The sequence below is a fragment of the Ipomoea nil genome, unplaced genomic scaffold (genome assembly GCF_001879475.1).
Source record: "Ipomoea nil cultivar Tokyo-kokei standard unplaced genomic scaffold, Asagao_1.1 scaffold0482, whole genome shotgun sequence".
Lineage (NCBI taxonomy): Eukaryota > Viridiplantae > Streptophyta > Magnoliopsida > Solanales > Convolvulaceae > Ipomoea > Ipomoea nil.
The window spans coordinates 938,773-952,359 of record NW_017616910.1 but is presented as its reverse complement, the minus strand read 5'-3'; the positions used below and the strand labels follow the sequence as shown (position 1 = coordinate 952,359).

The window sequence follows — 13,587 nt, the reverse complement described above, 5'->3', positions numbered from 1 at the left end:
TACCGATTTTCGAATCGCGCACTGCTCGGAAATTTTCATGGATCTCAAAGATTATTCCAGATTTACTAGTTATTTGCTTGATGGTAACTGTCTTAAACTTGAGATTTTTTACGATTGAAATTTACCTTGGTTTCATAAAAAAAATTTATTTTATTTATAATTATTAAAATAAAATTTTAAAAATTAATTTTAAATAAAAAACCGACACGTCATCACATTAACAAGTAAACAAGTCATTTTAAGTTAAATTGAATGAATTTGGGTAGTTCAGGGACTTAATTGTAGGTTTTTTGAGTTCAGTGGCCTAATTGCATTTTGGTGTGTAGTTGAATGGCCTATTTGACCCTTATTCCAAAATAAAATAAAATAAAGTATAAGGTTCAAATTAGCCATTAAACATAACCTTAAAATGCAATTAAGTTACTGAACAAAAAAAAGTGTAAATAGGCTACTGAACACTCAAAAAACTTAATTAGTCCACCGAACATTTCAAATGTATGCAATTTCACCGAATACCAGGTTACATGCTTACATGCTAGCTGAGTTGACATTTTTAAATAATTTTTAATAAATTTTAATAATAAGTTTTTAAAAAAAAATTGAAAAAAAAATAATAAAGAAAAGAAAACTACGAGGTGGCCGTCGTCATTTTTTTTTTCAAATTTATTATTAAAAATGTCAACTCAGCTGCTACGTAAGCAGGTAACCTGCTAAAATTGATGGTAATCTGCTATCAGGTGAAATTGCATATATTTGGAGTGTTTAGTGATCTAATTGCATTTTTTTTTTCGTTCAGAGATCTAATTGCATTTTCAAGTTACGTTCAGTGATCAATTTGAATCTTATTCCAAAAAAAAAAAAAAGAATAATAATAAAACACAATTACAAAAAAAAAAAAAAAAAGAATAACAATATAATAATATATTCCATAATTTAAATTAAAAAAAAAAAGAATTATATATATTAACTACACTGATAACACTGTAACAGTGATGATTGAATAATATTTAGAGCAAATTACAATTTTGGTCCTATGACTATAGGGAGCGTGTTAATTTTGGTCCGTGACTTTTAAAACTAACAATTTAGTCCTTTAACTATGCTTTTCTTAGCAGATTTGGTCCTTACGGCCAAATTACCGGTGAATTTTCGCCGGAAAAACGTAACCCATTTTAAATTAAATATAAGTGGGGGCAAAATGGTCACTTTAACTTTTTTTAAAAGGTAAAATTCCATCTCTGCGAATACTTTCTCCGATCACCACCGCCGCCTCTGCGAAGGCATCATCTCCGGCGAGTACCTCCGTCTTCGCCTTTGCGATAAAACCCAAGATGCAATTGCCGAAGTAATTTCTGATTACAGGTGGGTGGAAACATGCCTGGTAATGGGCCGGCCTAGAAAAGTAGTTGTCTCCGTCCTCGTCCTCGTTATTATCTGTGTTTGTCTCGATTCACAATTGTACAAAGCAATTCCAAACGTACGAAGCAATCATGGTAAATGACGATACATGTGTAAGATTGGGTCGTCACCGGAAGATGGAATTTTGCCCCTTTTTAAAAAGTTAATATAAAGTTATTATTACTTGCCGCCATTGTCGTCCTCTAGAAGCTCACGCAGTTCACATGTTGCGAAATTTAAAGAGTAGGAGGTTCCGCTGTAAGCTACTAACCAAAATAAGTGGAGTCAAAATGGTTTCTTTTGGAATCAGAATGTGTATGTGGGCTTTCGGAATCGGAATCGGCTGCCCCTGAGACAAACTCCTGCTAGCATAACCCGAAAGAAAAAAAAAAAAAAAAAACTCCGGCTAGCAGGTGAAGGAAAGAGATGAAAGGGACCTGGAATGACCAATTTGCCCCTATTATTAAATAATTAAAAATGCTTTACGTTTTTCCGGCAACTTTTCGCCGGTGATTTAGCCGGGAGGACCAAATCTGTTAAAAAAAAATATAGTTAAAGGACTAAATTGTTAGTTTTAAAAGTCACGGACCGAAATTAACACGCCCCCTATAGTCATAGGACCAAAAGTGTAATTTGCTCTAATATTTATATCTACATTCACTTTTTACTTCATATTTGTATTCAATGTAAATCACGTTGTCGTTGCTGAAATTTGAACCTTAGTATCTTTTTCTCAAATATTACATGCGAAACCATTGAATTAAACATGTGTAGGCGAGTTTAACTTTTACTCGAGAATAGTAATTGATGCAAAAGATCATTCATCCATAAACATTATTGTTTTAAAATGTTAAAATTTAAAAAGCTGCTCAAAATAGCTTTTTCAATCAACTTTTTGAGAAAGTCATTTTGCATGTAATTAGCTAACAGTTAATTTACCAAACACTTTTCTGCAATCAGCTAATATTATCAACTAGTCAAATAATCAAACCCGCTAACCCAATCAACTAACAATCATTTACCAAACACTCCTATAATTACCTTAGTCTAATATATGGACTATTAGATCATCTCATTGTGCATTTTTATTGAGTTATTGGCTCTGTTTGGCAAACCTAGCTGAAAAGCTATAAGTTAGGAGCTATAGCTGAAAAGGAGCTGAAAGCTGAAAAGCTATAAGCTCGGAGCTGAAAATTGAAGAGCTGTTAAGCTAGCTGTTATGATTGAAAGTGTTTGGTAAAATTAGCTTTTTGATAATCTGATAAATGTAAAAAGACTAAAAAGGACATCTTCATAAAATTTAAATTAGTTTGTTTACATATTAAAATTTAACATTTCGTCTACCAAAAAAAGTAAACACTTTTTAAAATAAAACTATTAGCATGATCATGATCTAGCATCCCATAATGAAGTAGCAATATTGTTGCGAATCTCCTTCATCTACATAGAGGTGTGACTTAAATTTTCGTTGATGGAGATATTACTACTTGAATCTTGAAATTCATCGGGCGGTCTGTAATCTGGATGCTGCTCAAGCATATTAGACATCATGTCATCTTGTGAATTCTTCCGAATATAATTATGTAGTGCAAATGTGGCCATAATAATATCAATTTGAGTCTCCTCACTAAATTGCGGAATTTTAGCAAGTATCTTCCATCTCTTATTCAATACTCCAAACGATCTCTCAATACAACTTCGAAGAGAAGAATGTGCACGATTGAATGTTTCTTGAGCATTAGTTGGCGGCTCTGGTTCAAATTGAAATTGAAGCCATATTGCTAATTTAAAAATAATAATAAAAAAAATAAAATAATAATAATAATAACAATAATAACAATAATAACAATAACAAGAATAATAATAATGATAATAATAATGATAATAATAATAATAATGAAGAAGAAGAAGAAGAAGAAGAAGAAGAGAAGAAGAAGAAGAAGAAGAAGCTAAAGTTTCAACATAATTGTTTAGCAGGAAACAAGACTAAGGAAGGGATTGACGTGAAAGTTGGGATAGGAGAAGAGAAAAAGTTTTAATTCATAAGGTTAAAATATGTCATTACTTTAAAATAATAAGGGTAAATATGGAAAAAAAGTTAGGAAGCTAGTAGCTTATTTTGAAACGCTACCTAAAGTAGCGTTCTAAAATAAGCTCTTATTTTAAGTTAGGAACTTATTTTGGGAGCATTACCAAACAGAGCTTAAAGCTTATTAGTAGCTTAAAATAAGTTATAAGCTCCTAGCTTAGCGTTGCCAAACAGAGCCATTATGGGGTGTTTTCTCCGCATTTTGGTGAGGTAGAAGAGAGATAAGAGTGTTTTTTGTTTTAATATTGAGTTTTTCGCAATTTGTTACATCACACACATACACACAACAAGTTGTACGTGAGTATGATTGTCTATTCAATAATTATGGAGTTATATTATATGACTTCTAAATTCTGCTCCATCAATTATAATCTCTGATGTAGAAATAAGACATTTTCATTTTGTGAGTCCAAAAAAAAGGTTATCTGTCTCAAAAGGTTGAATCCCCAACCATAAGGGTCCCCTATACTCCGACCCGACAGAGCATGTGAGAGGATGTAAACCACAGTGACTCAATGATTCAGTAGACAGTGACAAATGCCGGTGTGCACAAGAAATCTGCCAACTTTGGACATAATTCCCACACTGTCGCCGCCAAGGTTCGTAACACACTCACTGACGCTGAAAGGCTGATACTGAAGGTGAGAGGCAACGGCCGGAATATGAGAAGCAGGAGATTTACTAGGACACGAACAGCTTTAACCGGAACTCCACAAACAGGCTCCCGAGCTAAGTCTGTGCGGGTAAAAAAAGAAAAAAGTTATCTACCTCCAGAATTTGTAGGAGAGAATAAAAATTGAGAATATAAGTAATATATATGTTCCATAATTATGTGACCAGGCCACAACATGGTTGGACGTGATAGGTATTATTAGTCAAAGAATATATTGTTGGAAATTGTACAACATCCATATTACATTATTACTTCTCCCAAATAAAATCCAAACAAGTCTCAAGAGAAGTGAGTGCAGCAGACTTATACCAAACTCAGAAAATCATCAAATATTTCACATCTCATCTCATCTCATCTCATCTCCAACTTAACTTCCATGGCCGCTGAGTCCACCTCGTCGCCTCCAAGAATCATCGTCCAGAAAAGCCTCTCCGATGCTCAGCTCTCTCAGCTCCGCATCCAATCTTGGCCCAAGTAAGTCCATCCCCTTCTTACTTTTTCGGTACTATAACATAATACTAATCCACGCCCTAAAAGTTTCTCTAGGAATAATTTAAGTGTTTTTTTGTGTGTCAACGAAAACAAAGCAGGTGGGGTTGTTCGCCGGGGAAGTACCAACTGAAGTTTGATGCTCAGGAAACATGTTATCTGCTGAGAGGGAAAGTTAAGGTTTATCCCAAGAACAACCAAACATCCTCGGCGCCGGCGCCGGCGCCGGAGGTTGTGGAGTTCGGAGCCGGCGATCTCGTGATTATACCCAAAGGGCTTACTTGCACTTGGGACGTGTCCGTAGCCGTCGACAAGCACTATAAGTTTGACTCCTCCTAATATTAATCTCATCAACAATCAACAATCAACAATATAATATAATAGCGTCCATTATGCACTTCAATTCTTGCATCTTAATTTCCATTTTCATTATTATTATTAGGGGAAATTTCAATCTTGGTCATATGACTATAGGGGCTTTGTTAATGTTAACACTTGACTTTCAAAAGTGTCAATTTAGTACCTTGAGTATATAATTTTTGTCAATTTTGATCACTCCGGTCAAATTTCGCCAGAAAAAAAAGGACAATTTTACCAGACTTCAAAAGATGGTTTTGCCCCTCAGATTATAGACTAAATGAAGAATTAAGTTTTTCCGGCGAAATTTGGCCAGCAATTTAACCGGAGTGATCAAAATTGAAAAAATTGCATAGTCAAGGTACTAAATTGACACTTTTGAAAGTCAGGTGCTAAAATTAACAAAGTCTCTATAGTCCTATGACCAAAATTAAAATTTTCCCATTATTATATTAAGATATTGCATCTTAAATCAATTCAAATGGCGTTATATTTATTTAAGATATTGAATAATAATAATCTCACACTTTAATGTTAATTCCTTTTGCTTCAATCTAAAAACCGGATGACGTTTGAGAATTTTGACAAACGAGTATTAAAATTATAACAATTTTGTAAAATTATCAATATAATTTACCATTTTAATATTATAGTACGAAAATGATTAATAACATATAATTAGATAAGTAAATATCAGGACTATGTGGTCTAATGGTACCCGGATTGGCCTTCCATTTGGAAGGTTGTGAGTTATTGGCTCTTGTGTTTCAGTAGGTTGAGAAAGTATATGAACAATATTACAATGTAATAGAGCTAGTAGCATTCAAAAAAGATAAGTAAATTAAGATCGCTTTCTTACTAATTAAAGTTGTTTAGATGAATAGATTGAGATAGGTGTTTGATTGTTGCATGACATGAATACATGATAGAACGAAATTGATGATGTGTACTGTATGCATCTTTGCGGATAGTCAAAGCAAAGGAGAAAGAAGTTGACAAAAACGGTATGTTCAGACTCAACTACTCCTCCATTAAAGGCAACTTGGACTGGTAAATGCATTCATTTTGTCGGCATGCAATCATTGCGCACCTGCATGGGCTAAATATATATATTTTTTAACACTATTAACTCTATGTAGTAACTATTCTACTTTCTCTAACTATGAATGAATTCTCCACTACCAGAGTTTGATCCTATGACATTCCCTCAAGGGGAGTTACAAATGTATCATCTGATCACAAGGTGCTTGACGCATGGGGCTAAATATATATTCCGAGTTTATTATCGAAATGGTCTCTCGACTATTGCGAAATTAATAATTTGGTCTTCGATAATTTTTGTGCCCGACCAATTAAGTCATTCACTTTGAAAATGTTAACCAATTTGCTCTTCTGTTTATTTTATCGTTAGACATCCGTTAACTCGGGACCAAATTAATAATTTTGCTATAGTCAATGGATCTTTTCGGTCATCACATGCACCATTTTTTCCAAAAGTTAATTATTGAAAAGGTCCATTTGACTATAGCAAAATTACCAATTTGATCTTGAGTTAACGGATGTCAAACGGCAAAACAAACGGCGATGACTAAAATAGTTACAATTTTTAAAGTCGAGAACTTGATTGGACAAAAAAATTGTCGAAAATCAAATTGATAATTTCGTAATAATCAATGTACCATTTCGGTAATAAACTCTATATACTCCCTACTGGGTTTAGACACTAAAATTGTTATAAATGATTCACTATATATATATATATATATATATATATATATATATATATATATATATATATATATATATATATATATATATATATATAGAGAGAGAGAGAGAGAGAGAGAGAGAGAGTGTAAGGTTCCCGTGCGATTGAATACTTCCCGTGCGGTTGTATGAGTGATTAATGTGCGTGAGGTTTGTACTCATTGTGCGTGAGTATTGTGCTTAATGTGCCTGAGATTTGTACTTAATGTGTGTGGGTGTGTAATGTTAATGTGCGTGAGTTTTGTACTTAAGGTGTGTGAGTCTTGTGCTTAAGATGCGTGAGTTGTGTGCTTAATGTGCGTGTGTTCTTCATCCACTTCTGTGAAAATTATGCGCATCCACTGGACCACTGCTGCATTTTCTTCTTGTTTTTTGTTTCGAAGTGGTGGAGGACTGTATTTTGTCTTGTTTTTAACATAAAATCAGAACATCCATATGTGCGTTTACATATATCCATCCATTCACACACAATCAGGAAAGGTTCACCCACCTTCTCTTTCTGTTCTGCTTCCTTTTGAGCTCGTAATTCTGAATTCAAGTCACGCACATTAAGCACAAACTTCACGCATATTAAGCACAATACTCAGGCACATTAAGTACAAAACTTACGCGCATTAACATTACACATTCACGCACATTAAGTACAAATCTCAGGCACATTAAGCACGCGACTCACGCATATTAAATATATAACTCACGCACATTAATCTACCGCACGAGAAGCCACAAATGCACATGATCCCTTCCATATATATATATATATATATATATATATATATATATATATATATATATACACTTACTTAAATTAATTCTCAAGATTGGGTAGTGAAGATCAACAGTTGTATTCTTTTTTCTTTGATTAAGTTTTAATATTATTTTTGTAATTAAAGGGTTTTAAATTTTAATTAAGTAGCTAATGCAACACATAAACATACGTATATCATGTACTATTTTTTCTCATTACTCATTAGGTATTTTCTACCGAGTTTTGTAGTGAGATTTTTAGTGTATGATATAGTAATGTCCAATGAGAGTGTTAATAATAATTAGATGTCACTAGTACAGATTTGACTAAAAAAACTAGACTATTAGCGTCTGTTGTTTGAAAAAGAGATGTTAAAACACACACAGTGGTATATTTGTAATTTTTTAAATAACATATAGTATCAGTTGTACCAAGTGAAGTGGACATTATTAGAGGCATTATACTGTGATAATACATCTTCATCATTATTAGTCTTATAGTCATATTTAAACTTTGTATATCTTGTATCTAAGTAGACTGAATGGTAATTAATAAGAGGATCCATTATTCTCTTGTCTTTCTCTTTATCTAACTACTTTAGTGCAATTGAAACTATACAAGTATACAACTATATAGTCACGCAAGAATACATCTAGTTTTATAACAGTATAACACTAATTTAAGAACTTAAAATTGAGAAACGGAATTACTTTGGCTGCATGCCTTGTTTGGAAGGGGTTGCCCAATCCTCTGTTTATTTTCACATAATTAAGTATTATGTCTACCTCTATATATTTTCGTATAATTAAGTATTATGTTTATCTTTTAGTTAAAGATGAAGTGGCTTAATTGATACATTATGTTGGTGTTAATGTGTTATACTAAAAATCGTGAGATCAAAACTCTTTGAGTTCATGCTCAATAAATTCTTACACTTTAAAAAGTAATTTTTTGATTTGTGAGGATTTATTTATATTTTAAAAATCTATTTATAGTTGATTAATTTAATACTTATATTTATAAGGAATTTTTACATGCGACTGTAATCTAAAAATTTTTATTATATGTCATCGTCTTTAAATTATTTTAAAAAAACTTTAAAAATTAATCTAGGTTAAAGAATTCAAGTTTACTGACTAAAAGAAAATGTATTTATAACTATAATATCAATATAGGAGATGCATGATTTATAATGTGTTTTATATTTGAACCATTTTATCTAATGAATTATTTTTCATATTTTGTTACGAATATTTTATTGCGTTTTGAAATATTTAGATTTGTCATCCCCAATCAAGAATATTTTAAACTTTGTCGCTGTTTGAAAGTTTTGTTTTATAAATTTTTATTAATAAATAATTTACTATTTATTATGATAACAATGTTATTCTTTGTAAGTTTACTTGATTTTAAATTGTTTATTTATTTTTATAAACTATAATTATTTATTTATGAAGAGATTGATGCGGTTATTGATTATTTTGCATTTAGAAACACACTTATTTTTTTTTTCATATATGTTAATTTAGGTAGTGCCTATTTTTATTGACATGTTCTGGGTCTATAAAATGATAGGACCGAACCTGCCGGCAAAAATTCATTACTTGAGTTATAATTTTCGTACCTAGAAAATTATAAGTTTGATGTTTGTCAATTCTATATTAATATAATCAGATGTACTACCTGAGTTAGGTTCGAATTATTTATTAATTATAATGACATTGTTTGGATTAAGAATGGAGAATTGGCACAGCACAATGATAGAATCGTTATGCTATGGACCCGTGTCTAGCCTACAGTGTGGACACGGTAACGGTGTCGTTAGTGACACCGTTATCTTTTATTTTTTTTTTAAATTTCAGACTGCTTCGTTATAGGAGCATGTGTTCATAATTTTATCACTATATGTTCATAATTGTAAGTTCATAATGTCAGAGTTATGTGTTCATAATTTCATAATTGTACATTCATAATTCCATAACTGTACATTCATAATTCCGTAACTGTACATTCATAATTCAATAACTGTAATTTCATAATTTTTGAAGCTCTATGTTCACAATTTTAGAGTTCTATGTTCATAATTTTATCACTATATGTTCATAATTATAAGTTCATAATGTTAGAGCTCTGTGTTCATAATTCAATAATTGTACATTCATATAATTTCATAAGTGTACATTCATAATCCCATAAGTGTACATTCATAACTCCATAACTGTACATTCATAATTTTCGAAGCTCTATGTTCACAATTTTAGAGCTCTATGTTCATAATTGTATCACTATATGTTCATAATTGTAAGTTCATAATATCAGAGCTCTGTGTTCATAATTTCATAATTCCATAACTGTACATTCATAATTACATAATTGTACATTCATAACGTCATAACTGTATATTCATAATCCCACAAACGAATAACGCCGTTAACGGCGAGACAAAATCAATTTTTTTTTTAACTGAAATGACACGTTTCCCCTGAAAATAATATCATTTTGAACTTGTGTCCACAATGCATTATGAACACGGGTCCAAGGCATAATTTGCGGCACAATGATATCTATGGGTTGATACCTTAGCATCTTATTGGGCCTATAATAACCCTCTAAAACTTTGGAATTCTTGAAGCATAGCTAGATGTTGTGTTCCAAAGTCCCTATTTCATTTAGGCCGGCCTTCGTACAACTTAAATGTGCACCATGCAAGATGCACACGAAATTGGATCCATAATTTCTATATTATAGATCTATAATTTTTATATTGTAAACTCATAATTTCTAAATTGTAGATTCATAATTTTTATACTATAGATTTATAATTTCTAAACTGTATAGTTATCAAATTTTGAATATATAATTCAGTGATTTGTGAATACAGAGTTTTGTAATTGTGAATATAGAGTTTGTTGGTGATAATGAACCAAAATTGATTTAATATCCCAAAAATAATATTTATATATACACACACAAGTATATAAAATATTATTAGATACACAGGTCCTCCAGGAGTGGGCCACTACCCCCGGGGGCAGGGCGGCCATGGGGCCGGTAGCGGAGGTGTGGTTGCGCGAGACGCTAGAAGGTCAAGATAGGTTGGTGCAGGAATGCAATGCGGCGTTCTACATGGGCCAACGGGATATGCAGGACAGGCTTTACGGGAAGCTAGAGCGCCGATTTACCTCTTTCAGCATTGAAGGGTGGAAACTGCCAGGCGTCCTTCCACTTCGACCTACTCGGGCTCGGGCCACTCCTTCGTCTACTACACCCGCTGGTGGCGATGTGCTTATAACCCCCGAGGTGGCTCAACATGGTGTGACGTCGTCCGTTGCGGCTCCCTCGGAACCTGTGGCCGGATCTGGTATCGTCGGGAGTGTAGACCCTTCCGATCTCCATCTCACTATCAACTCGGGCTCTGGATTTTCTAGCTCAGCTGCTGCTTCTGCGGCGCCGTAGACGCTTTTTTTTTTTTTTGGAAACCTGAATGATCTAATGATAGTCTATTATCGCTCCCTTTTTTTTTATTTTTTTATTTTTTTATTTTTTTTTTGTCGCCAAATAAATGCGGCTTGCCGTGGGCAAGTCCGCGCATGTGGGTTGTGATAACCCGCATGCCCCATCCACCAAAACCGCGGCCAAAACCATGCGGCTTGCCGTGGGCAAGTCCGCGCATGTGGGTTGTGATAACCCACATGCCCCATCTGCCAAAACCATGCGGCTTGCCGGGGGCAAGTCCGCGCATGTGGGTTGCGATAACCCACACGCCCCATCCGCCAAAACCACGCGGCTTGCCGGGGGCAAGTCCGCGCATGTGGGTTGCGATAACCCACATGCCCCATCCACCAAAACCATGCGGCTTGCCGTGGGCAAGTCCGCGCATGTGGGTTGCGATAACCCACATGCCCCATCCACCAAAACCATGCGGCTTGCCGTGGGCAAGTCCGCGCATGTGGGTTGCGATAACCCACATGCCCCATCCGCCAAAACCATGCGGCTTGCCGGGGGCAAGTCCGCGCATGTGGGTTGCGATAACCCGCATGCCCCATCCGCCAAAACCGTGCGGCTTGCCGGGGGCAAGTCCGCGCATGTGGGTTGCGATAACCCGCATGCCCCATCCACCAAACCATGCGGCTTGCCGTGGGCAAGTCCGCGCATGTAGGTTGCGATAACCCCAAACCATGCGGCTTGCCGGGGGCAAGTCCGCGCATGTGGGTTGCGATAACCCGCATGCCCCATCCGCCAAAACCATGCGGCTTGCCGGGGGCAAGTCCGCGCATGTGGGTTGCGATAACCCACATGCCCCATCCGCCAAAAGTCTGTAACACTTAATGCAATGTGTGGAAACCGCGGATATTATTAACATGCGACACAATGTCGTCTATAAGGGAAATATGAATTACTTACGATGCTACACACCATGGTAATGCCATGGGAGTGGCGTTATTTGTCATACCTTGAGCTATTCTATTTACTGAAAGAACCTTCGAAGGTGGTGGGCGTTCCAGACGCGGTCCACGGTCCTACCCTGCATTGTTTTAAGTTTGTAAGTGTTTTTGTGCACTGACTCCGCCACTTTGTACGGCCCCTCCCAATTCTTGGCTAGCTTGCCACCCTGAAGTGGTTTGCTGGCTTCTCGTCGTCGCAGGACTAGGTCGCCCGCCTGGAAATGACGGGGGCATGTCCTTGCGTCGTGGTAGCGTTTAATCGCCTGTTGGTAGATAGCAATATTTCGTCTGGCCGCCTCCCTCCTCTCCTGTAGGAAGTTCAATTCGACCCGGAGGTCTTCCTCATTCTGGCTAGGTTGGAACCGCGTGCTGCTCCTCGCGGGGGTTATCACTTCTACTGGTGTTCGTGCTTCGCACCCATATGTGAGCGCGAAAGGGGTATCTCCCGTTGCCTTCCGGGGGGTTGTTCTATAGGCCCATAATATGGACGGTAGTTCCTCGTACCAGGTGGACCCCGTTGCTTCGACTCGCTTCTTAATGCCGTCAATGATGGTGCGGTTGGCATTCTCTACCTGACCGTTAGCTTGGGGATAGGCTACGGCGACCCTGATGTGCTCCACCCCGTAATAAGCGCAGAAATGAGCGAATTCTTGGTTGTCGAACTGTTTGCCGTTGTCGGACACGATTTGGTGGGGTAACCCAAATCTCGTGAAGATATTTTTCCATACAAATTTTCGGCACTGGGTCCCTGTGATGGAGGCAAGGGGCTCTGCTTCTACCCACTTGGTGAAATAATCTATGGCCACGATTAGGAATTTTAAACCTCCCACCCCTTTGGGGAAAGGACCCGCCAAGTCGATGCCCCAACGCGCGAATGGGATGGCTGAAGTGACCGGGGTGTAATAAGAGGCAGGTTTGCCGGGTAAAACCGCGAACTGTTGGCATGTAGGACACTTTCTCACGTAGTCCTGGCAATCGGCTCTAATGCGGGGCCAATAATACCCTTGCAAGATAATTTTCCTAGCCAGGGTTTGGGCGCCCTGGTGTGCAGCGCACACTCCTTCATGGACTTCCGCTATGACTTTGTCGGCTTCTGCTCGGGTTATGCATCGGAGCATGGGCCCCCCAAAGGATAGTTTGAATAACCTTCCTTCCATCATCCTGTAAGACGGGGCCATGGACACTATTTTCCGTGCTCGTTGAGGGTCGGGGGGTGCTAGACCTTGCTCCTTGTAACGCATCATCTCCTGCATCCATTCATCTGGGGATGATATTACGGTCAGGACCTCGTCCTTATCTATGCTGGGTGCATCGATGTCAATTGTCCGAGCTATCTTAGACACATAACTTAGGTGGTCTTCGACACCTTGAGCCACGCGGGACAAAAGGTCCGCCTCGCCGTTGTCTGTCCTCGGAATCTGGGCTAATTCCCACCGCTCTACGGATGCCAACAGTCTTTGGACTACATCTCGGTATTGCCGCATCCTGTCTTCCCGTGCTTCGAACTGATTGTTGACGTGGCCCACGACCAGCCGAGAATCTGACCGAATCTTGAGGTGGCGTGCTTGTAAGGCCTGGGCCAACCTCAGGCCCCCGATCAATGCTTCATATTCAGCTTCGT

General features: G+C 36.9%; 1 protein-coding gene across 1 annotated transcript; it reads left to right on the top strand.

Moving 5' to 3' along the window:
- The first annotated feature begins 4,412 nt into the window (after window positions 1–4,412).
- Window positions 4,413–5,066, top strand: LOC109173839. The gene is made up of 2 exons (XM_019323170.1): window positions 4,413–4,634; window positions 4,751–5,066. The coding sequence occupies exons 1-2, from the start codon at window positions 4,537–4,539 to the stop codon at window positions 4,986–4,988; spliced, it is 336 nt and encodes a 111-aa protein (XP_019178715.1). The 5' UTR covers window positions 4,413–4,536; the 3' UTR covers window positions 4,989–5,066.
- The last annotated feature ends 8,521 nt before the right edge of the window (window positions 5,067–13,587 follow it).